The following is a 24,953-nucleotide window of genomic DNA, read 5'->3' on the forward strand; positions in this document are numbered from 1 at the left end:
TCTAGGATAGGACTCAAGGGAATACAGCAGTAAAAATAAAAATTAGTATTTATGTAGTACCTACTATGTGCCAAGCGCTTAGTAAGTGCTTAAAAATATTACCTCGTTTTATTCTCACAACAACCCTGGGAGAGAGGAGCTCTCATTATCCTCCATTTTACAGTTGGGGAAACTGATGCAAATAGAGCCTAAATGACTTGCCCAAGGGTCGTGGTGTTAGTTTCTAAGTTAAGTAAGCTACCACGTATCTGAGCCTGGATTTGAACTCGAATCTTAATGATGCCAGGCCCAGACCTCTCTTCTGTGACACTCAGCTGCCCATAATGGAATTTGGTCATGGATACTGAGAAACATTGTGATTTTCACTAATTTCACATGCCCCTAGAATAGTCATTTAGGGGATAAGTTAGTGCTTTTTTGGGGGGGGCAGGTAGGTGGTGCAGTGGAGAAAGTGCCAGGCCTGGAGTCAGGAAGACTTTAGTTCAAATCCCACTTTACACACTTCCTAGCTGTGTGACCCTGGGCAGGTAAGTCACCTAACCTTGTTTGTCTCTGTTTCCTCATCTGTAAAATGTGCTGGAGAAGGAAATGGCAAATTACCCCAGGATCTTTGCTGAGAAAATCCCAAATAGGATCATGAAGAGTCAAACACAACTGAAAAACAACTGAATGAAAAAGTACTGTTTTGTGTTGTAGAATTTTTCTTAAAATTTTTTAAGGAGAGTTGATTGGTCTCTTCTGCACATGTGATTTCCTACTATTAAGCAGCAAATGCTCTTCTAAATGGTGTTTTTGTGGTGAATGGGAAAGGAAGATCTATATGCAGTTTGTTTATTCTAATGGGATGTGTTGAGGGACCCTATTTTTGCTCCAGGATCACATCCAGTGCCTCTTGGGTTGGCCACTCCTCCCAAGGGGCAGCTAGCTGCCTTCAGTCACCTCAGCATGTGTGGATCAATGGACCAGAAACAGCTTTCCCTTTTTCTATACCAAAGATTCCTTCTCTGCCCTGTGTTGGTGATGTTTCATTGGGTTTTTTTCATTTTCAAGGGATTCTAGAACAGTGATTAATGGGGGAACCAGGTGTTACTCATGACCTTCACCTGTGGGCTCTGTGCTGTTGGATCTTTGAGCCTGTGTCCTCCAGCTTATTGATGACCTTGAAATGTAGGATCACACAGCTGGTAAGTGTAGGTTTCAGATGTGGTCTGACCACTGGCCTGGTGCCTCCTTAGTCCTGGCCATTATCCCTTCCAAGAGCAAAGAGGCAAAGCTTGGAGAAAATCAAGAGGGAAGAAGGGTCCGACTTTCCCTATGGCTGGTTTTGTGGGTTTATGAGGCCCAAGTTCCCAGCCTCAGCTGGACTCGGTGAAACATCAGTCTGTCTGGGACTGAGCCCAGGGACTGCTTCTCCTCTGCCCCCTCCTCCAGCCCATGAGACGAGGGACCTCAGGGCTCCGGACATACAACCTTAGCCAAAGAAGAACAAAGAGGCCCCTGAGTTTGCTGATGGCCAGACTTCTTCCTTTAACTCTTGAGGGTTCTGAGCCAGACTTCAGACTCAGAGGAATGTTGGTATAGATGAAATCAGGTCAACAAACATTTATTAAGCGCTTACTGTGGGTCACCCATTGTGTTTAGTGTTGGGGAGGATGGCGGTGGGCAGAGAAAGAATACCGCCAGGGCCATGTGCCTTATACTTTGGTGGATTGCCAGATACAGAGACGAATCAGCTGGGGGAACAGAAATGCCCTGAGGTGGGAGAGGTTGAGCTTGACGTGAGTGTTGCAATTGCAAAGGAACCTTACTGGTCAGAGAGAGATGTACAGTTCCTTAATGAGGAATTGCAATTCTTGCCCTGAAACATTGTGATTTCTACATTATGATAAACGTTTAAGGTTGTGGTGATTAAAACAAGTTACACAGTCCCTGACAAGCTAGGATCAGTACCATCCATCTGTCTGTCCATCCATTCATTCAGTTTTCATTCTTCTTTGGAACCAGGTGGGTGGGATGGGGCACATGACATCATCTGACCTGAGTAAAGCAGATAAAATCCCAGCTCTGCTCCTTGTTGTAACCTGAGGAATGGGAACTTCTCAGGGGCAGGAACCGAACCATGGACTACACCTGAGGCACTACACGTATATTGGCCGAATGGAATACAGGTGTCTCTGGCCCCTGCTCCACCCTCTCCAGGGCTGCTCTGGCAGGCTCCCCAGGTGTGTCCCACAGCTGACGCTTCGTTCTCCAAAACCTCCTGAAAAGTATCAAGTGTTTTGGTGTGGGTGACACTGCTGGTCCATCAGCTTATAAGCAATATTACGAAGAGGTGACAACTTGCTTCCCTTTGCTGGTTTTTTCCCCCCGTCTTCACATCTATAAATAATAGAGGCTTGGGGTGGGGGGTACCAAGAAAAGCTTGTGTGTTCAGAGAAAAAACATTTGGGGAGAAAGAAGATTGTCTTGACAGGGAAAGGAAAGGAACAGAGGGAGAGACAGTGTAGAGTCATAGGAAAAGTCTGGGAAGAGAAGTCAGAGGATCTGGGTTTAAATTTTGCCTCTGACCTTGGACAAGTAGCTTAGCCTCCTGGGCCTTTGTTTCTTCTTCCATAAGGTGAGGGGTTGGGCTCTGAGGTTTCTTTGAGAGTTAATTCTACCATCTTGTGACTCAACAGATTTAAGTTTCCTTCCATTTCTCAGTGTAGAGTCCCTATCATTTGTCTACTGTTGGGCAAGATCTTGGAGTTTCAGTTTCTTCATCTGTGCAGTGGGGAGATTGGACTTTCCTTGTGAGTCACAGCACCTCTTTACCTCAGTTTCCTAATTTGTACAGTGGGGATAGTGATCTTGGCAGTGCTCTCGCTGAATTGCTTCGAGGTTCCAAGAGGGTCTCGTATATATGGCACCTTGAGAACCTGGTAAGGCTGCCTCCATGCCAGCTGTGCTAATTCCCTGTCTCCTTCCAAACACAGGTTGCGCTCCCCACCTTCATCCTGGAGAAGAGGTCCCTCCTGGAGATGTTTGCCAATTTCATGGCCCATCCAGACCTGCTTCTGTCCATTGGCTCTGGGGCCACTCCTGAGGAGAGAGCCATCTCCTTCGTTGAGTACTACCTGACATCTTTCCGTGAGGGCCGCAAGGGCTCGGTGGCCAAGAAGCCTTACAACCCCATTCTTGGAGAGACATTTCACTGCTCCTGGGACATTCCCAAGCACCAGGTCAAGCCTTTGCCACGTGAGAGAGAGGCCGAAGCCCAGTCGGACTCTGACCAAGAGCATTATCTGCCAGGACAGTACAAGCTGACGTATGTGGCCGAGCAGGTGTCCCACCATCCCCCGGTGTCGTGTTTTTATTGTGAGTGTAAGGAGAGAGGAATATTTGTGAACACCCACGTGTGGACCAAGAGCAAGTTCATGGGCATGTCCATAGGGGTGTCCTTGATTGGGGAAGGTAAGACATGGATCCGGTCGGCTTTGGGAGGAGGTGGAGGGGCATTTAAAATATAAATGGCAAGGGTTTCATAGCCCACTGAAATGATGGCCAAGGATGTGCATGTTTCTTTGTCTTTCCTTTTCTTTTTTAAAAAAAGGTTTTGCCTTTGAAATATACCCCCTTCTCAAGAGAACACAGTGACACTCAGAGTCAGGCAGTCCAATTGTCCTCTCCTTCTGGGTGACAATGGGCGATGCACTAGAATCAGAGGATCATCATCAGTCTATGGCTGGCCTTTGAGGCAACTGAGAAAACTGAGGCCCAGGGAGTTCAGTGATTTGCCCAGGGTCATACAAAGAGTAAAACTGAGAGATCCTCCGGTCTAACCCCCTCTTTTTACACATAAGTAAACCAAGGCCTGAGGAGATTCAGCCCCTTGCCCAAGGTTACTTGAGTAGTCAGTAACTGCCAATTCCAGTGGCCTTTTCTTTCCTTGACTGCGAGCTGTCAATGGCCCCCTTTTCCTTGGTGCTATCTTCTCATTAAGTTTTTGGGGCATTACTTTCTCCTGGTCCTCCTCCCCCAGCTCTGACTGCTCCTTGCTGACTCCTCCTCTGGGGCCCTCCAGCCCCTGACAGCAGGACTTTGTCCAGGTCCTTTTCTCTTCTCCTCTGCTGTTTTATTGAGTTATCAGTGATCATCCCTATAATGACGACTCTTAAATCTGTTTATCCAGCCTTAACCTCTCTGCTGACCATCTCCATCTCAGACTCCCCATTCCAAAGCAGAACTCACCCCCTTCCCCCCAAACCCTCCTCCATTCCCTCTTGCTGGAGAGGGCCTCCTCCTCCTCCTCCCCATCTCCCAGGCTTGCAGCCCTGGGGACTTCCTCCTCATTGTTCCTCCTCATTCCCCATTCCCAAGCTGTTGCCAAGGCATGTCGATTTTACCAGAGAGGTCAGGCACTTCCCTAGGGTCACCCAGCTTGTGTTAGAGCTGGGATTTGAGCCTGGGGCCTTCGACTCCAGAGCTGGCCATCTTCCCTGCAACGTGATGTCTCCTGTGTAGTAATTATCACTACTCTGGCTCTCCCCAGCGTCTCCACTGGAGCACACTTGGTGGAATTTCAGTTTAGGCTCAAATTCTTCAGCGTCTTTCCAGCCAGACGAACCACCTTCCCATCATTCTCCCATTTGAATCTAAATGATGAAGGCAGAACAATATGGCGTTCTCCCATTCCAAGATGAGGCCCGGGAGCAGTGGTCAGATGCCCCCAGGGACCTTCTGTTCTATTGTTAACAGATAAATAAGCGTAGGATATATACAGCACTTGGACATAGCAAGTCAGCAAGGTCAAATCAAAGTCAAATTCTGGGTTTCCATGTTTTGGGAATTGGGGTAATGTTTGCCTGTCTCTGGTCCTGGGGGCCCCTCTCTTCTGCACTAAGACTTCAGAAGCAAGGATGTTTGCTGTTCCTAGAAATGGATTTGGGCACAAACAGCAAACATTCCCTAATATGGGAATAGTCCCTGGTTTGGCAGAGACCTCCAGCAAGGCTCATTTCATGTTTATGACAAGCCGGAGCGATCCTTGAGTGCTGGGCATTATTGGCAGATAGAATGCAAGCTTGGAGTCAGGAATGAATGAATGAAATCATGATTGAAAAGCACTTATGAAACACTTACTGTGTACCAAGCACACAGGAAGATCCAGGGTCCAAATTCTGCCTCTGACACCTAAGTCCTCCATGGGAAGTCATAGAATTAGATTTAGTGCTGGGAAAGACCCCCAGGGTCATCTGACGCAGCTTCTTCCTTGTATCTCTGGGGAAACTGAATCCCAGGGAGCTTAAGTCATGGACATGAGTGGGCAGGACGTGAGACAAGGTCACATAGGACGTGAGACTTAATCCAGGGACTCCGACTCCCAATCCTTTATCTTCACCACTGCACCACACTGTCTCTTGCATTTATCTATGAAATCCTAGACAGATTTCAAAGTGCTTTGGTGGAAGACATTCTCACACCAGAATTTTCTAACTCTAACCTCACAGGTACTTTATTTCTGGGTGCTTATTGATCTGAAGAAGGCTTTCTATCATGGTTAGGGTCCAATGAGTTTTCAAGGCAGAGCTCCTGACCTGGTGGGAGATCATCTGTGGAGTACCTCCGATGGGGTGCTGGAATACCTGAGAAGTCAGTAATGGAGCAACAATGGCCTTGTCCTTTTCCTCCAAGCATTTAGGTTAAAGAACCAGCAAACCAACGGAGCTTGGGCTTTCAATCAGCTAGGATAATGACCCTCTTGGGAAGTTTGTTGTGGTATGGAGGTGACTTTGTGCCCTCCAGGGTTCTGCAAGCCGAAAGCAGGCTCAGAAGACCTTAGAGCAGGGCCTTGGCGATGGACTGACTCTGTTTCCTTTGTCTTAGGACTGGCTGGGCTAATTTGGAAGCTCCTCCCCAAGTTGACCCCAGGGGGATGAATGTCTTTTTACACACATCAACTCATAAGGATTGTGCACTAATGTTTTTGGCTGCAGGTTGTTGACTAGCTGTATTTATGTTGGCCCATCTCTGAGATACCCTGAAAAAGTCAGAGGTTTTTATCCCTTTGGTCCCCAGAGTTCTGTGCTCACGAGGACAGGGTCCAGCTCAATTCTACCCCCATCCTGGATCTCCACAATAAAGTTGAGTTATTTCTCAGAGCTAGGTTCTCCACATGTGAATAGCAGAGGCACCCAGCTCCCACCAAAAGTATTCAAGGTAGCAATATAAAACAAATGTAGGACAGCCTTTATTTCACCCCACAAATCCAGTCCTTGGTGGTCCAGGGTAGAGATGTCAGACCCTTGGCCATGGTCCACATTGTGGCCTGCAACACTCCTAAGTGCACCCAAATCAGACTAAAATGTGATTGGGAAATGTTTTTAAAAATTCAGTAGAACATAGACAATGTGAATATGGCCTGTGTAGACCCTTAGGAACAGTTTAGTGGACCCTCTTTTCCAGGGGACCTTGGACAGGGAAAGTTGATCACTTTCAGGCCTTTACCTCCCAGGGCTTCCAGTCTCTCTGTGGGGAATCCTACTGAAGCCAGACAGGTTGGATTACAGGTATTCTGACAGGGGCGACCATTTGGTAGCAGCATGGTTTTCATCCCATATTTTAAGCCATCCAAAAAGATTCACAGAGGCCCCTGAGCTGTTACACAAACCACATAAAGTAATAATTACAATATTCCCTGGAGGCATTCCTTAACCCCAGGGACACTCCCTAAGGCCTTGGACTCCAGGGGAACGAAGCCTACCTTTGGGAGGGGTAAATAGTCACAGTCCTTTGCTCACAGCCAGTATAATAGTGTGGATGGGAGTGAGGATGGCATGGTCCATATTGCTTGTCTGTTGCCCCTTTTTTCTCTCCAAGGTTAATGATAAAAGTACTAATAACACTTTACAAATATTATCTCATTTGGTCTTCACAACAACCCTGAGAGGGAGGTGCGTATTATCATCCCTGTTTCCCAGATGAGCAAATGGATCTAGTAAGTCTTAAAGCTAAGGCTGCGGGCTGCACATCCTGAATTCACTCCATTCATACCACACTGAGCTCAAAAGGCTTTCTTCGCAACAATTACAAGGAGATCTGATTTATCCTGATGTTGCATTTAGAAATCAAACCAGCAAGTTAAGCAGTTTTTATTTCGGGGTACACGAACGCATCAGCACATCAGACAGGATTTGACACACTTAATAGGTGTCTTCTGCTGTGAACCGTCCTTCCAGAAGCTTCCAATTGATTGGTCATCCTATGATCATACATATCTACATGGTTGGTTGGTTCCCCCAGTCACATGTAAGTTGGTTGAGGGCAGACCTAGTTTTCATTTGATCTCCGTATCTGTATCTAGAGTGCCTTGCCCTTGTTGGAGTGGATTAGGCCAGGTTAAAGAGCTCCTGGGGACCCTCCAGGGACAGAATGCTATCCATGTTGATTCTCGAAAAGTCTTAAGTTATTTGTTCATGACTGACTTCAAAGAAAAACTGGTGTGACCTCCCCTCCAAGGCCTTTTGCAAATGAATAGCATGTGTTTCTGTTATAGGGATCAGGGGAGTTTTCAGGATGTGGGTTCATGTGGTTTTAAAGGCTATATAACTTGTATTTGTGCTTTTAAAATGACTTTATGATAATGTTTTGAAGGTTCCCAAGTTAGTGAATTTGGCTTTTGGTGCGAGTGAATTCTCTGTTTCAGTTCAGTTAAAAAAATACTTATATGCTGCTTACTATGATGGTGAGTGCTGGGGGAAATGTAAACTTTATTTAGATCAGAAGTTTTTATCCATATTTGTGGCAGGCAGACTGCTAATATCTGCAGACCCCCTCTAAGAAGAGAGTTCTTAAATGCAGCTTGATTGCAAAGGAAGCCAGTGTTGGTGAAATTAAAGATGCAGTTTTTTTTCTCCATCCAAGGTCATGGTCTCCCTGAAATCTGTCCACAGACTGTTGTGGGTAGTTGGACATGTCACTGCAGAGGTCTCCTGGAGCTGTGATGGGGACATTGGGCTTGAAGTCAGTAGAAATGTGAGTTCAATCCTGTCTAACCTCAGGCTAGTCATTTCACCTCTGTGCCTCAGTTTCCTTATCTATGAGGATTCCATGATATGATGTGTTTGTACAAGTATACATGAGTATAGATCGTGCTTTAAAAATCTTTAAGTGGCCAAAGCTCACCGAAGTCCCCAGGGACTTCTCATTTGGTTTGCTTTCTGTCCGTAAGTCTTTCATGACGTACTATTTGTGCAGTTAATTTTTGGGGGGGGGGGGGAAATGCAACAACTTTATTGAAAGAAAAGTGCAGTAAAATTACTCAAAAGCTTGAAAGAAACTTGAGGGAATTTAGACACCTCCCCTCAAGTGCAGGACCAAGTGTAGGGTGGATTCTTTCCGGATGTTGTAGTCAGACAGGGTATGCCCATCTTCCAGCTGCTTTCCAGCAAAGATCAGCCTCTGCTGATCTGGGGGGATGCCTTCTTTGTCTTGGATCTTTGCCTTGACATTCTTGGTGGTGTCACTGGGCTCCACTTCAAAGGTGATGGTCTTGCCAGTCAAAGTCTTCATGAAAATCTGCATCCCACCTCTGAGACGAAGGACCAAGTGCGGGGTAGGTTCTTTCTGGATGTTGTAGTCAGACAGGGTGAGACCATCTTCTGGCTGCTTCCCAGCAAAGATCAGTCTCTGCTGGTCTGAGGGGATGCCTTTCTTGTCTTGGATCTTTGCCTTGATATTCTCAATGGTCTCACTGGGCTCTGCTTCAAGGGTGATAGTCTTGCCAGTCAAGGTCTTCACAAAGATCTGCATTGTCAAGCAGTGACAACGGCAGTGCACTCACTGAGCAACAGTCAACTCCTGTCCTTGGCGAATCTGTGTGCCGTTAATTTTTTGGACCCAAGTGCACACTTTACATTTGCCATAGGATCATAGTAGGTTTTAAAACCGAGAAGGATCTTAGCATTCATCTGGTCCAGTCCCTTTGTTTTACTGATGGAGCAGCTGAGATCCAGAGAAAGTGAACTCACCCAATATCTGGCAGCTCAGGAACAGTGGCAGGACCTGAATCTCAGTCTACGTTTCCTGACTTCAGCTCTGCTGTTGTCTCTTGTTTACTTGAGCTGAAACGTGTTACCCCTGCCTGACCTTTGGGAACCCTGCTTCTGTCACCACCCACTTCTCCTGTCTGCTAGTGATACTGATAACAGCTAACCCTCATAGAGCCCTTTGCAATGCATTTTACGTAGAGAATTTTATTCTATCCTCACAATGACCTTGTATGAAGTAGGTGCTGTCATAACCTCATTTGACAGATAAGGGTACTGGATCCCAGAGAAATGAGATAATTTGTCCAGGGTCAAAAGACAACTTAGAGTTTATCTGGTCCAACCCCTCCTTCTTACATAAGAGAAACTGAGGCCCAGAGAGGTTGGGACTTGCTCAAGGTCCTACAACTAGCGTTAAAGATAAGGGTTCTTAACCTTTTTATTTTTTGCATTATGGACCCCTTGCAGTGTCTGGTGAAGCCCATGGACCACTTTTCCTAATCATACTTTTAAATACAAAAGGAAACCAATTCTGCCAAAATGCAGTTTTAAAAACTTAAAAAAAATAAGTCTACAGATCCCAGGTCTAAGACAAGATTGGAAGTTGGCTCTTTCTGACTCCCGAGTCCCGGGTCTGCCTGTTTCTTAGGCTGCCTCTCTGAGCAGCTTAACACGACAAATATACCCTCTCCCCAGGCACCTGCTGCCTCCCCTCGCCTCCCTCTCTGGTGCCTCTGACACCATGCAGTGTGACAGATGGTGAGACAGAGCTGCTTGGAGGGACATGGGAGGGGGCCGAATTGTGTCTCAGAAGCAGATAGCGTTTTCATTTCGGTCTCACTTCTGAAGCATGTCCTGGTTTTTGGCTTCTCCGAATACAGGCTTGGGTTGAAAATAAGCAACAGAATGTTCATTCTGTCCTGTTCCATTTTGGATTAGAATGCTGTTAGAAATTTCATGAGCTTTGTCCTCACCCAGGACTGGCTTTGGGAGTATGGGAGAGGGCAGTCATGGACTTTTATTGCTGGAAAATGCCTCCAGGGAAGACGAGAGCTCGGAAAGGCCAAAACTGGGCAAGAGGGATTGGGGATGCCTGGTTGGTGGGTTTGTGATGGCATATGTCACTTTTAGGCTTATCTGGGAGTCTGCATGATGAGCCACGTTAATTTTTAATTGTGATGAATGGGGGTCTCTCTTTTCCCGATGATGCTAAAGCCCAGCTAATGGTGTGTATTCCGTCTCCCTTTTTAGGCAAGAAATTGGCATTCTGGAGGCTTGGCCAGTCCTGTTTAAATTTATTATACAAGTTATACAAGTCTGAACTTTCATACAAGTCAAGGCCTCATGTTCTAGAGAATGTGGAAGCTGAGGCAATTTCTACCCATGGTTAGGGGTGCCACTGGTGTGGCTGCCAACATAGTTGATTACTCCCATGTTTGAGGGGAGGGTGTTTTCCTGAAGGGTTCAGCAGCCCTCAGAAAGGAAGCCTTTGTATATATTCTAGAATGCATTATTTTGGTAAAGGTTTTGAATGGTTAGTCGAAGGATTGCCAGAAAAGTCAGCCTTGGTATTCTGGGATGGTCTGGCATTTTTACTGCCAAGGGCTACTTAGTGTCTACTCCTTCCTGGCTTTTTATGAGTGAAGATACTCAATTAGTAAACATTTATTAAGCACCTACTATGTACCAGGTGCTGTGATGAGAGCTGGTGATACAACTTCTGGGAGTGAAAAGTACTGAGAACAACAAAGCATGATTCCCTGGTTAATGAGAGGCTCCGTAGTTTGAGAAAAACAACTTGTAGCTGGAGCTGTCCAAAATTGGGATGGGCTGCCTTGAGTGGTGTTGGACTTCCTCCCCTCAGAGGTCTTAGGCCACCCAACTAGTGTTATGGTAGGGTTAGATGAAATGTGATTCCTTCCACCTCTCAAATCCTAGGACCAGATGGTGTGATCCCAAGCACAAAGTACCAGTTACTTCCCAAGACCTGAGCACAGTTATGAATTTATTTAAATGCTTGTTCTCCCTCTTCCATATTCTGGGGTTCCATGTTGAGCTTCTAGCCAGCTAAATGTCGGTGTCTTTTTTCAGTGGAGATATTGAAGAGTCAGGTTTCCTCCATCCTAAAGTATGATTGATTTTTTCAATCTAAATTCAGTTCTTTTGGGATACGTTGAGAGGTTGGTGGTTTTATTGCTGCCTGCGTGGTGTCCAGCACAGTTCACTCACATCTTAACCTGTGGGGTTCTCATCCATAATTCACCCAACATTCTGGAGACCTTCCTAGGGGGAGCTAGGAGATGCAGTGAATAGATAGAGCATTAGGTCTGGAGTCACTTAGCTGTGTGACCTTGGACAAGTCACTTAGCCTTTGTTTGCCTTTTTCTCTTCATCCTTAAAATGGGAAAAATAAAAGTACCCACCCTCCTAGGGTTGTTATGAGGATAATAAGATTTTTAAAAATAATTTATTTTTAGTTTTCAACACTTCCATAAGATTTTGAGTTTTAAATTTTCTTCCCCTCCCTCTCCTCCCTCCTCCCCAAGAGGGTGTGCAGTCTGATGTAGGTTGTACTTAGACATTCATATTAAACATATAAAATAAGGACTTTGTAAAGTGCTTTGCTCCTCTATTGAAGGGGCTGAGTCAAGGGAAAGGACTAAACCCATTATGTTTAGTCACAGAGGGCAGGACCGGGAGCAAGGGGTTGCTGGTCTCAGAGAGGCAGAGTAAGATTTGATGAGGCAGGAGGCTCCTTGAGCTGAATTGCCGCGGAACCTGGCTGACCCACCAAAGAAGGGATTCTTGTTTGGGTATGACTTGGATTAGGTGACCTCTGAAGTGCTGTCCAGCTCTAAGGTTTTGAGTCTAAGTTCCCCTGGACTAGGATGGGCCACAGAGACCAGAACAGCTCTCCTTTAGGTCTAGGTCCTGTTTTAATTAAGGTTTCCAAAGTTCTTTACTCACTGCCACCTGATAAGGGAATGACTGGTTACTGAATTCAGGATTTTCTCCGACTTAATGAGTTTGAATCTTTGGATGCCTGGCAATTTTTCTGACTGCTAAAATGATTCATGAAATGCCAAGGGCAGGCTCCCAGGACAATAGATGGTGATGACTGACTAATTGGTCTTCTTTCAGCTTCCTCAGAATGGGTGCCAGTTAAGACAGAATGTTAATTTGCTGTTCTTTTGACGAATGCAATTTGAAATACATTTTCTATGTATGTTCCAGATGAGGACAGATTTTAAAAAAATATAATGAAAAGAGGTACTTAGCACTAAGATAAGAATGTTGCTGGGTGATTTAATGGCCGAACTCCATTTGTAAAATCCTAAGGATTTTTTATTCCTTCTAATTTATAGAGGGACCCAGAGGAATGCATCCTTCTCTTAAGTCATACTGACTCAATGGACAAGCCAAGTGTAGACATCCCAAAAGAAGCTCATTTCATAATTTCATAGCTGAAATGGAATTAAAAGTAGAGAAGAAGGTTTGACGAGTCATTAAGAGCTGTCTCCCCTTCCCCTTCCCCGCCTCACCTTGTTTTTCCTTTCTTCACAGAAGCACCAAAGTTAGGTAGGGACTACTTTTAAGTCATATTAGGCAAAGAATTGGTTCTACTTTAAAGACCTACAGAGGAAGATGTACCCTCCACCTTCCCTTGAGACACAACTGCCCAGTAAAGGCTCACTGATTACTTGATTGGTCGAACTCTTGTGTATATCTGAATCCCTCGCTGTAACTCTATGGCCTCTTCTTATTATGGCCTTAAAGGAGTTGGAAGATACTATGTCTTCTACATAATTATCTTTCTGGTCTTTAAATGGTAGTGCATGAGATGTTCCTTCCAGTTGCCAAATGCACCTAGCAAAAATTGTTTTGGAAAAAGAAAAGGTAAGGAGAGAAAAATGCAAAAAAACCCCCCAACAAAACCCAAAACAAAATAAAAACTCAAAAACTTGGCACCTATAAAAAGAAAATAAAACACCATACTCTGCATCCTGGACAAATTGGGTTGCTAGGTCTGCTAACTGTTCGCTAGACTTACCTTGCCTTCATTTGCCTCTATGTATTTGCACAGGTTGCTTGGTTCCTAAGAATGAATGAATGGATGGATGGATGGAAAGGACATTTATTAATTACTTAATTCCAGGTACCTTGCTTGGGATATAAAATAAAAACCAGACAGCCCCTCCCTCAAGGAGCTTGTGGATGATAATTCACCTAGAAGAGAGTGGCTACCGGGAAAAGGCATTTTGTGATATACCCTTCCAGAAATGGTGAAAGTGTTGGAATGATTACATTTCCAAAGCAAGAGGTGGAAAGCTGGGGGCAGAGTGGGCGGGGCTTCAGCCCCCCAGGGCAGGGTGGAAGATGGCCTGGGTGAGGGACCCTGGTCTGGTCTCAGAGTCACAGTTCAGTGGCTTGGCATGGACTCGGAAGATCTGGTGTCTGTACTGTATTCCCTTTGCATCTCAGCCTTCCAGGATCCACCCCCTACTTCATGCGCCATCTTTGATACTCCATCCCTCCTAAAGTCTTTCTCCAGTCCCTCCTGGCTAAAAGGATTTTCTCCCCTTTCCTCACCTTTGGCCCCTATCACATCCTACAAATTGTTTTTGGCTTACTTGTTTTCCTGTTATTCTCTGTTCTCCTCCCACCTCCTCCCCCCACAGATCTTGGCAAGCACCCAGAGGGCAGGGTCTTCCCTCTTTCTGTCTTTGTATCTTCAGGGATAATTAACACTGTGTGTATCCGGATAGGTGCTTAATGTTTGTCTAACTCAGGGATGGGGAACCTGTGGCCTCCTCTAGGCCATGTGTGGCCTTCTGGGTCCTTGGGTGTGGCCTTTTGACTGAGTGCAAGTTTTATAGAACAAATCCTTTTATTAAGGGAATTTACTCTGTGAAATTTGGATTCAGGCAAAGGGTCACAGTTGAGGATGTAAAGGGCCATGTGGCCTCAAGGCCACAGGTTCCTCAGCCTGCTGCTTTCTCTTTGTGTTTTACCTTGACCTTTCTGGGTCTCAGTTTCCTCATCTGTAAAATTACAGATTAACAGCTTGAATTAGATACATGGTTTCTTCTAATTAAGTATGATCTGATGATGAATCACATGGTTTCATGAAAACCATTTGTGTTGGAGGCATGAGTGGGACTGGTTGGACACACTGAAGCCTGAGCAGCTCCCTCATATGTTAAATATATGAGTGATATGGACTCTTGCAGCCTATCCTGACCTCTACTGATATCAGATGTGCTCTGTCTCATTCCTTGGGGGGTTTTTCCTGGCCTGGTAGAATCTTCTGGAGCTCTGCGGGCTTAGCTTTAGAAATCCTAGAGTGTCCTCTCTGTACCATGATAAGAGTCCAGAGATGAGCTTCCCCACCTGTCTTCTTAAAACAAACCTCCCTGAATTCTGAGGGACTCAGCACCGGGCTGGTCACAGGGTGGGGCCTTTTTCAGATGTGGCACCTCTGAAAGACCATTTACTATTGTTTTATAGTCAGGTAGTGTAACGTGTAGAGAGTTAGACCTTGAGTTAGGAAGAAGACCTGAATTTGAATCCACCCTCCAACTCTTTACTGTGTGACCCTGGGCAACTCATTTAACTACTTTCAGCCTCAGTTTTCTCATCTGCAAAATGGGGGTAAAAACAGCATCTGCTTCATCGGGCTGTTATGAGAAAATATAAAAGGCTTTGTGAGCCTTAATGCACCATATAAATGCCAGCCACTTATTATTGTTATTAGCATTATTATCATTACTACTACTAAGTCATAAATAGGTTGCAGTCTGCATGGGTCAAGAGAACCCCACATGATAAATTTACAGCTTCTCGAAATACCCAAGGAGTATTTCCTCAGATTCTCCATCCTTGGATGAGCCCTGAGCATCCATATGAGGGTCACTGGTCCTTTGGGGAGCCTGCATCTAATTCTTCTCGATGTTTTCACCCCTGAGGCATTCTGCGGCTTCTGGACTATGAGGAAGACTACGTGTTCACACTGCCTAACGCTTATGCCCGCTCAATTCTGACCATTCCGTGGGTGGAGCTTGGCGGGCAAGTCACAATGGATTGTGCCAAGACTGGTTATACGGCGCAGGTCACCTTCCACACCAAGCCTTTCTATGGAGGTAAAGTCCACAGGTAGGAGACCATGAAGGGCCGGGCCTGCCTCAGTGTTACTGGGATGGCTTCAGCTCATTCCCAAGGCTCAGACATTATTTAATGTCACGTCCTCCTCCTTCCCTCCCTTTCCTCCATTCGAGCTGGGATCCCAGTTGGCCTAGGACAGAATGACTTTTCGTCCATTTGTCCAATGCCGCTGAGTCCCTCAGAATGGAAGTTGAGATCAGATTGGTGGCAGTGAGTATTCTGAGGTGGGCCCTCCTATTTCACTCAAAAAGATGAGTTATTTTATTAGCAGGGATTTCTGCCAGCACTTTCAGGAAAGATTGTCTTTTTTTTTTTTTTTACCCTTCTTACGTCCAGATCTCTTTAGTGGACTGTGAGTCTTTTGGGGTGCCCTTTTCATAAATTCATCGATTAGTGAGGAATCGAGGATGTTGGCATTGAAGGAAATTATCCTATTTTGTGGGATGTTATGGAGGAGACCTGAGTCCTCTGAGGCCAGCTTATCCAACCCCCTCATTTTAAAGATGGGGAAATGGAGACCCAGTGCTCCTGGAGGCATGCTAAAGTCAGAGGCTGTGCCTCAGTTCCCTCATTTGTAAAACAAAAGGGATCCAGTGACTGTTCTGGGTTATTCCCCCACCCCCCAAATTTCTGCGTTCTGTGACTCTAATGTATATTCTCTACGGAAAGTTGCTCAATCCTTAACTGCTTCTTGTCATACATTTGGGCTTTGGGTGAGGAGAACCCCTCTGCTCACTCAAGTCAGCATCTTCTGTGTAGTGCCCAGTCTTGGGGAATGCCCTGGAGCACAGTCCAGGCTTACGGAGCAGTGTGTGTCTGAGGGTAGAGGACAGGACTCACACCCAGGGTTTCTGTTTTCTAGTCCCTGGCCACAGGGCTCTCAGGCCCACACGCTTATCACCTTCGGAGCCACTCTGACCCGTTCGTCCCTGGGGGAGAATGCCATGTTTCCTTTAAGACTGGAAACCACGTAAACTCTTAGGTTGTTTTAATGAGTTTATTCTATGAAAATTACATGAAAGTAAAGCTTTTTTTTTTTTTTGCTTTGTCCTTAATTTGTCTTATCTGAGACAATCCATTCCAGAAGTCATTTCTGTGTAGGGAATCTCTTTGAAGCTGGGTTGTCGGATCCTCTGCCTACGGGATCCAGGGCCAATCACTTCACTCCCTGCCCCAAGTCCTAAATTTCCTAATGTGTAAAATGAGGGCATTGGATTAGACATTCCCTTGAGGGCTCTGCAGCTCCTAGAGGCGTGGTCCTCTAATCTCAATTCTGTATGAAAACTGGCCTTTAAAAAAGAGACAGACAGACACACATGGGGGAGGGTGTGTGTGGAGAGGCTGCCCTGTGATTGAAGTTGGGGACTTGGGCCTTTTCTATATGAATTGGGGGCTTCCTGAAGCCTCCATCGTGACATCACCTTTGAAGCCTAGGCACGGTGTTGCCCGTGGACATGGGAGAGTCTAATGAGCAGGAATGGCACAGGCAAAGCAAGCAGCACCTGCCTGTCACAGGGCTGACCTGACTTAGCCAAACTGAAATCTCCTCAGCAAAAATAAGCTATTTTTTGTTGAGTGGGGTCTCCCCACAAGAAGGGCTTGGTCTGGGAAGAGGAAATGATAGGAGGGCTTTTCCCTCATCTCTACTGAGATGGATATTGCCAACTTAGTGGGTAGGAAGGTGTGCCCTAATTATTTCATACACTCTGTCTCTGTCTCTGTCTCTCTGTCTCTCTCTCCCTCCCCATCTCTCTGTCTCTCTGTGTCTCTCCCTCTCTCCCCATCTCTCTGTCTCTGTCTCTCTGTCTCTCTCCCTCTCCCCATCTCTCTGTCTCTGTCTCTCTCTCTGTGTCTCTCCCTCTCTCCCCATCTCTCTGTCTCTGTCTCTGTCTGTCTGTCTGTCTGTCTGTCTCTCTCCCCATCTCTCTCTCTCCCTGATGGACCATGAAGTGAGGATGGCCTCATCACTGTTATACTTACATCGTAAAGTCTTTTCAGAGAACGGATGGCATTCCCAAGGGGGAATAATGATTTCAGGCAAGGAACGGGGTTACCTGAGTATTGTCACATAGACTGCCTGGTGCCCACCCGTGGGTGCTAAGGAAAAAAGACCGTGTGAGCGAGTCTGTTGGCGCACCTCTGTTGCACAGATGAATGAGGGGCCAAGTCGCTGGAGGTCCTGCCAGAAGCCCTTAGGTCGTCTTCCAGCATATCCCTCCTGCCTTCCTCAGCCGCCTCTTGGTAGAGAGTCTGAGAGCGGGGCATCTGTGAACAACCTTGGCCTGGCTTGTGGATGTGTTGGATGTAAGGGGCCCATTGGATGGAAGGCCAGGGCTCTTTGCAATGGAATGTAGGCTTCTTAAAGGCAAGGATGGAATCATTTTTGTATTCCTTGCTCCTGGCACATAGTCAGGACTTAACCGGTGTGTGTGGATTGACAGGGTGCAGGATTGTCTTAACCTTGTATTATCCTTGTAAGGAGCTGGCAGGTCTCTGAACTCTTTCCAAAGAGGTCCTTGTAATCTTTGTATAGAGATAGAGAAATGGATGCAGATGTAGAGAAACGTCCATAGAGATGTATGTAGAGAAGTAGATATGTAGATAAATAGATACAGATATACAGAGAGAGAGAGAGACTCAGACTTCCATAGGCTGCAGCAGATATATGCATAGATGTAGACAGATGGATTTTTACTGCGGCCTGTGGGAGTCTGATAATGATTACCTGTTTGATCTTCAAAGCAGTGCATTCTGTTCCAGTTTATACAGGCCTCTCTAATGGCCTGACTGCTCACCTATGAGATTCTGCAGGCATGGGGGCTTGTGTGTGCATGCAGGCTTTCCCGGGTAGGTCATGGTCACTATTTTCCCGTTTCTGAGAGGCCGCAGAGGCTGAGTGAAAGCTCTTTGGAGCTAACATCAGATGAGACCTGGGTTTGAATCCAGCCTTATTAAGGCCTTTAGCTTTTGCCATTTGGGAACTCAGTAACCAAATAAGCCAGTTAGGTGCTTGGAGCCTCAGTTTCTTCATCTGTCAAATAGGGCTAATGTCCCATAGTACATGTCCCACAGGGTTACCATGGGGATGGAAGGAGAGATTTTCTGCAACTGATACTCTCTATTACATGCCCATTAAATTTGGTTGAATGGAATTGAATTAACCATAAGGTCACTAGCATCTGTGCAAATTATAAAAGATCCAGAAGTGGTCAGGGATTTTGAGACCCTGACCCTCTTATTTGACAGATGAGGAAACTGAGTCCCAAACAGGTGAAGCAATTGACCAAACCTATATCTCACCTGTAACATTATTCCAGTTGATCATTTGGTGAGAATGGATGGTCCTAATGAGGACCCTGAGGGACGTAGAGGCTGTCTCCATGATCTGACCAGCCTGAGACTGTTCAGCTGTATGTCAAGGGAGAAGTGAGTTTGTTGGCAGGGATGGTACAGTGAAGTTTAAGGATAAAACATCGATCTTTTCTAATCCAACCAAAAAACATTTATTAAACTCCTTTCATGGGCCAAGCGCTGGGCTGAATGCCGAGGAATCCATAAAAAGAAGGACATCCCCTGGCCTCCAGGACTTTACAATCTAACGACATGAGACAATGCTCAAAAGAAGGCAGGAAAGGGTGGGGATGGCTGGGACTCCCTGGCATGGGGGCGGCTTGTTTCATGGAGTGGAGGCTTTGGGAGGAGTTGGGTCCTTTTCTAAAGAACTCTGGGGACAGAAGACAGCAGCAGGACATGTCCTGCTCAGCACTGCCCCCAACTGGCCAAGTCCCATTTACTTTTCAGTTATGGGAAATGCACTTTAAATGGTCTACGTGTGGTTTTGTAGAGGCGAGTTTGCTAATGAAGCAGCTTGGAAGTGCAGTGAGTAGAGCACTGAGCTAGGGGTCAGGAAGGCGTGTGTCCTTGGGCAAGTCACTCAACCTTTCTCAACCCCATTTTCCACGTCTGTGAAGTGGAAATAATAATGGAACCTTCCTCCCTTCCAGGGCTGTGGTGGGGATCAGATGAGCGCTGGGAAGACTGAAAAGGGCTATTATTATTATCACTGTTACTGCCTTTGGGGTGTTTTCCTCCTGATCTGAGAAAATTGTTCCCTTGTAAAATTATATGGAGCAGTTTGGTTTTTTTTGCTTTGCATATTACAGCTCAGTGTAGACAAGAATAAAGCACTTAGCACACAGTGCCTGGTCCTTAGCAAGTACTCTATTATTATTTTTATTATCCCTATTATTACTTTCACTATAGTTATTATCATTAGCTCGTGAGCTCCTTGAAGTCACGGATGGTCTTTTGTCTCTTTTAGCAGAGAGCTTGGCACACAGTAGGTGCTTAATAAGTGCTGATTGATTTGGGATCAAGTGACCCTCACGCTCGCATTGATGTTTTGCTAAAGCTATGACCTTGGTCATTCCTTTACTTGTTTGGGACTCAGTTTCCCCCAAACTTAGTGGGTCAGACTAGATGGCCTCAAAGCTCCTGATCAGTTCTCCATCTGTGTGACTCTTTTATAGATTCACATGGACACTAGTGACCTTGTCATTACAGTTAAATTCTGTTCAATTTAATGAGCATCTGTTTATGGCTAATAGGTGTCAGGAACCAGGCTAGGTGCTGGGAAAGCAATGACAAAATGAACTCATTCCAGCCCTCAAGGAGATTGTGTCCTGCTGGGAGAAACAACAGGTTTACACATTAAGTAAATTCATAATAGCTGCAAAACCAAATACAAAGGATTACGTCAGGGTGAATGGCAGCCCTAGGAACTAGTCACAATTTGTGAGTCTTATCAGCAAGCATTTATGATGTTCCAGGCACTGGACACACACATACAAAGACAAATGTGAAATCATCCAAGCCTCCGATGAGCGAACAGTCTATTAAGGGAGCACAGGGAGATCTCTTGGGTAAATGATCATGTTTGCCAGATGGCTGCAGTATTTGTGATGGAAACCACTTCTGAAAAGAGAAAAAAGCTGGTTTTTTGTTGCTGAAGATTTCATGGGGAGCCAGGAGGACTGGAGCTGTAGTGGGTGACGCTTTCTAACGACCAGCAGGCTGGAGGTTAGATGAAGAACAGGTATATTTGCTGCTCTTTTAGGACCATGGATATAAAAAAAATAAGTAAATAAAAGACACAAAGAAATCAGCTACTGGGAGGGGAAGGAACAAAAGCCACCCTCTCCCTTTGTTAGTTATAAAAAGCTTCCTAAAAGCATATCTATTTATGTACCCAAGCACTTCCATTTCTGCCCTTTGGATCAGAAAGGTTTTTATTCCCCTTATATGGAGTTAAAGTGAAGAGGACTCTGCAGAGCCAGAAGCCAGTTAAGGTTCACATTGTGTTCCCAGAAAACTAGTTGGGGACCTGTGCCCCTGTATCGGGGGTCAGCCCACCTCTTGGCAGTAGGAGTTGTCCTGGAGCTCTGCAAGAGTGCCAAGCAGGAATTGGAAAGCTCTCAATGGAATCTCAGGCAGCTGGGTGGAAAAAGCCTGCTTCCCTTTTCCCCAGAGTCACCTTGGAATGTCCTGGATCCCCAGGAGATCCAAGCAGCCTGAAAGGATCTTTGGGAACAAGGCTTATTTTAAATATAGGGTTTTCTCCAGATGATGAGAAAGAGGCAGAGAAAACGAAAGGTCAGAGAGGTCCCTAAGAGTCTTTAAAGATAGGGTTCATGTTCACATCCAGAGCTGCTGCATTGATCTAGGGCTGCATGTTGAGGCCCAGGGCTGAGGGACTCGGGTGGGAACTATGTCTTTTCCTTCATTTTTTCCACATGATCTTGGTCAGGAGCATGAAATCATAACTCTAGGACTAGAAGGGAGACTGGCTCACCCATCCCCCTCATTTTACAGAGGGAGAAATTAAGGCCCAGAGAGGGCATGGAATCAGAGACGAAGACTGGCAGGGACTTTTAGAGGTCACTAATTTTATAAAAAGGGAAACTGAGGCCCAGAGAGGTCATAAGAACAGAAGCCAAGAGAGATAAAAGGACATGCGCCAGGTCGCATAGATAATAGGTAATCATTGAGCCCATGTTTGATCCAGGCTCTGAATTACTCTATTTTAACGAAAGGATCAGACTCCTCTCTCACCTTTTTTGTTATTATTAAAATGTAGCAGACTAATGGTTTGGACCCTGGTGTCAGGATTTCAGTAGATCTGGGTTCTCATCAGAGTAGGCCGTCCTCCCAGGGGTACAGATTGGGACCTCTCCATGTCTGCCCATCAGGTCCTACTACACATCCTCCAAGAGGATCCCCACCCAGCATAGAAGGGCCGGCCACAGGTCTCCTGACATGGCGTGAATGCTGGCTAAGCGATCCTCAGGTCATCCATCGCAGGAGCTGCATTTTTTGGGGGGGCGTGGTTTGCAAGTGATAGAATCTGGGGGAAAAAAATACACCATGATGAAGTCCTGTGGTCTTTCTTCCCACGGAGGGGGAAGGGGAGGCTTTGACTTTGGTGTCTGGTTGGATTTAGAGTCACAGCAGAAGTGAGACACAAACCCACCAACACCATTGTGTGCAAGGCCCAGGGCGAGTGGAATGGCGTCTTGGAGTTTACATACAGCAGCGGAGAGACCAAGCTGATCAACACGGCCTCTTTGCCTGTCTACCCAAAGAAGGTTCGGCCCATTGAGAAACAGGGATCCATGGAGTCCAGGTGAGGGGAATGAACAGACCCGTGTGTGCGTATGTGCGCGTGTATGTGCGTGTGTGCATGTGGGGGGGCGGCAGTCCAGGAGGCCTCCTCCCCAACCATCAAGGAGCCTGGAGAGGAGGAAACCTCTGACATTCCTCTCTGTGACAACAACAGTGATGATGGTGATGAGTAATTAATAATTACATATAATTACCATAATTAACGATTGCATATTTCGGCAGCACTTGAACATTTACAAAACATTTGGCATTGATGGATTCCTTTGGTCCTCATGGCAATCCCAGGACCGTTTCCTTAGTTAAGTTTTATTATTATCCCCATTTTATAGAGGAGGACACTAAGGCTCAGAGGGTCCAATGACTTGCCTCAGGGGCCGGCACACAACAGGCAGACTTTGAACCCAGATCTCCCTGGCCCCAAGTCCAGCTCGCTCCCCAGTCTCATACAATCCTCGATTCAGGGATAGAAGGGAGCTCGGAGGCCACTGAGTCTAACCCCCTATCTTTACGGATGAGGAAACTTAGACTTAGATAGCCACAAAGGTAGTAATAAAGTGTGTGAGTGCTGGATGTGAATCCTGCCTCTGATGCATGCTGGCTGAGTGACCCTGGGCAAGTCACTTAAGTTCTCAGAGCCTCATCTCAATCTTGGTTAAATAGGGAGCACTTCTAGAGAGCTTTAAAGTTTGTGGCATCCCATCTGATCCTCGCTATGGCTGCTAGGTGCTTTCCTTATTCCCATTTCACAGATGGGCTGTGTGAAGATCAGGCCTTGGGTCATACAGTGACCAGCGCCCTCCAGTCACTTCTGCCCCTTAGTTCACTAAGTCATAAGCTAAAGATCAAGTCCCTCCCTCGGGGAGCCAAGGTCCCTGCTTTGGGGAGCTGGGGTCATTCCTGCTAGGAGCTGTTACTCTCTTGGGTAGAAGTAGAAACAAAATAGTTGTTTGAGGGAAGGGAAGGCAGGGGAGGCCTCACAGGCTCCAGGGGTTAGAGGGTGGCCAGCCCGGGCCTGACCGTCCCACGCCCCTCCAGGAACCTCTGGCGGGAGGTCACCAACGCCATCAAACAGGGTGACATGAATGGGGCCACGGAATTCAAGCGGTCCCTGGAGGACAAGCAGCGCAAGGAGGAGCAACAGCGGGACATCCTGCACGCTGAGTGGCGACCAAAGTACTTTAACAAAGAGGTAAGGGGGGGTGGTGTGGTACAGGGTCTGGGGGCTGGATGCATGCAGCTGCCCCATCAAGGAGTTGCTGCTGGGGTCTCCGTGCCCATTATAAAGGGGGAAACAGAGGCTCAGAGGGACTGGCAGCTTGGCTGCAGAAGGAGGATGGTATTCAAATCTAGATGCCGCAGTTCAGGAATGATGTGAAACCTGGAGGAGGGAGGTGGGCAAGAGGGTCTCAGGATCCCTGTCGAGGGAGACAGGGAAGTCCAAGGACCTCTCACGCTGACTGCCTTTGTGACCTTGGGCAAGTCCCTTCACCTGGGCCTTGGTTTCCTCATTTGCCAGATGAGCAAGTTGGACCCTTGTGGTGCAAGGACCCTCCTGGTAGGATCTGGAGCTAGCTTGTCCCCTGAGAAGCAGAATCTAAGCCAGGAGGTTGCCTTCCAAGGCAACCTCATGCCCGCAGCATCTTACCTGGGCAGAAGCTGGGGAGGCCCCTGTCCTACCTTGGGACATGGTGGCATCTACACTGCCAGGAGAAATGTGGCTGCCCGGGCACTCAGTGCCCTCACCCCTCCTGTAGGGGAAACGACGGCCCAGAGATTCAGTGCACAGATCTCATGCTCAGTTCATCCATTAGCAAGCATTTATTGAGCACCTGCTGTGTGCCAGGCACTGAGGAAAATGAAGACACCCTGTTCTCAGATGAAATAATGAAGTAGGCTGCCTTGATGAGCAGTGAGTTCCCCATCCCTGGAAGTAGCTTGTCAGGGTTGAACTGGATGGTCCTTCTCCCTCAGAGCCCTATGACTCTGTGAAGGGACCTCCAAAGCCTGGCATCCATGAGCAGCCTGGAGGGCCCACCAGCGAGCCAGAAACAAAGCATGCAGGGTGTCTCCTCTGGAACCCAGAATCCTGGGATGTTGGAGCAGGAGGGCTTGCGAGGGGAGCTTGGAGAATGCATTTGGTGCGTCCTGAGGAGAAGTGCCCCCAGCGATCACAGGGGGCAGACCTGTCACCCTACAAGGGAGAAACCTGAGGCTCAGCAAGGGTGAAGTGAGGCCTCCCCTGCCCTGCCCGACCCAGCCCAGCTGCCAGGTGCCTCTGCCACTCCCCCTAACCTGGCCTTAGTTTTTATGTGTATTTTCTGTCTGTTATAAAGTGCAAGCCCTGAGGGCAGGCCTATTTCATTTTGACCTCGGTCTCCTCAGGGCCCAGCACATAGTAGGCACTTAATAAATGCTTGCTGATTGACAATCAGATAGCCCAGAAGCCTCCTGAAGAGGCATTTATAAAGCTGCTCCAACAGCCTGACAAAAAAAACAAAGCAGTCCCTGCCTCCAAGGGGCTTATGCCCTCATGGAAGTGATTAGGTTTCTCTTACCAGTCTTGGAAATGAAGGTGACTGTTTGACTGACAGACGTTTTACTAAGAACCCCAGTAGGTGTTTCCATGTGCCGCTAACCACAGAGCTGTGGAAATAAGACCACATTCAATTAGGAGACATGGGGGTTTGAATTCTGGCTCTGCAGCGCATTGCCATGTGACCTTGGAAATGTCAGTTCATTTCTCTGGGCCTCAGTTTCCTGATCTGTAAAATGGGGTGAGGTGAGAAGAGCTGCGTTCTAAGGTCCTCTCACTCACCACTTGTCTGGGACTGAATTGGCCATGGAGGTCCCCCCTCCCAGCTCTCCACTCCTCTGGTCTGGATCCCGTAACACCTCATTCCCAGACTCTCCTTTGCCTCTGCCAGATCCTTTTCCAGCAGCATATTTGTAACGTCTCCTTGTTCTCTTGTAGGGTGAAGGCTGGATGTATTCGGAACCTCTGTTGAAATTCCAATGAGGATAAAATGCAGTGTTCTCCCCAAATAGACCTGTCTTTTTATAGGCATTAAAAGGTGCCATATATGA

The 24,953-nt window shown here is 46.7% G+C and overlaps 2 protein-coding genes across 5 annotated transcripts in view; one reads left to right on the top strand and one right to left on the bottom strand.

The window, feature by feature from the left end:
* The window catches only part of OSBPL10 (oxysterol binding protein like 10), a 228,543-nt gene extending 203,590 nt beyond the window's left edge, over window positions 1-24,953 (top strand). For all 4 annotated transcript variants that reach the window (XM_072651109.1, XM_072651110.1, XM_072651111.1 and 1 more), the window contains 5 exons: window positions 2,976-3,453; window positions 14,993-15,179; window positions 21,688-21,870; window positions 22,905-23,058; window positions 24,841-24,953. In XM_072651109.1, coding sequence (XP_072507210.1) covers window positions 2,976-3,453; window positions 14,993-15,179; window positions 21,688-21,870; window positions 22,905-23,058; window positions 24,841-24,885 — 1,047 coding nt within the window. In that variant the 3' untranslated portion in view covers window positions 24,886-24,953. The remainder of the gene's footprint in view (window positions 1-2,975; window positions 3,454-14,992; window positions 15,180-21,687; window positions 21,871-22,904; window positions 23,059-24,840) is intronic.
* Window positions 8,259-8,849, bottom strand: LOC140532552 (polyubiquitin). Its single transcript, XM_072651115.1, has one exon. The coding sequence runs from the start codon at window positions 8,788-8,790 to the stop codon at window positions 8,329-8,331; it is 462 nt and encodes a 153-aa protein (XP_072507216.1). The 5' UTR covers window positions 8,791-8,849; the 3' UTR covers window positions 8,259-8,328.

This window comes from Notamacropus eugenii, chromosome 3, assembly GCF_028372415.1.
Source record: "Notamacropus eugenii isolate mMacEug1 chromosome 3, mMacEug1.pri_v2, whole genome shotgun sequence".
Taxonomy (NCBI): Eukaryota; Metazoa; Chordata; class Mammalia; order Diprotodontia; family Macropodidae; genus Notamacropus; species Notamacropus eugenii.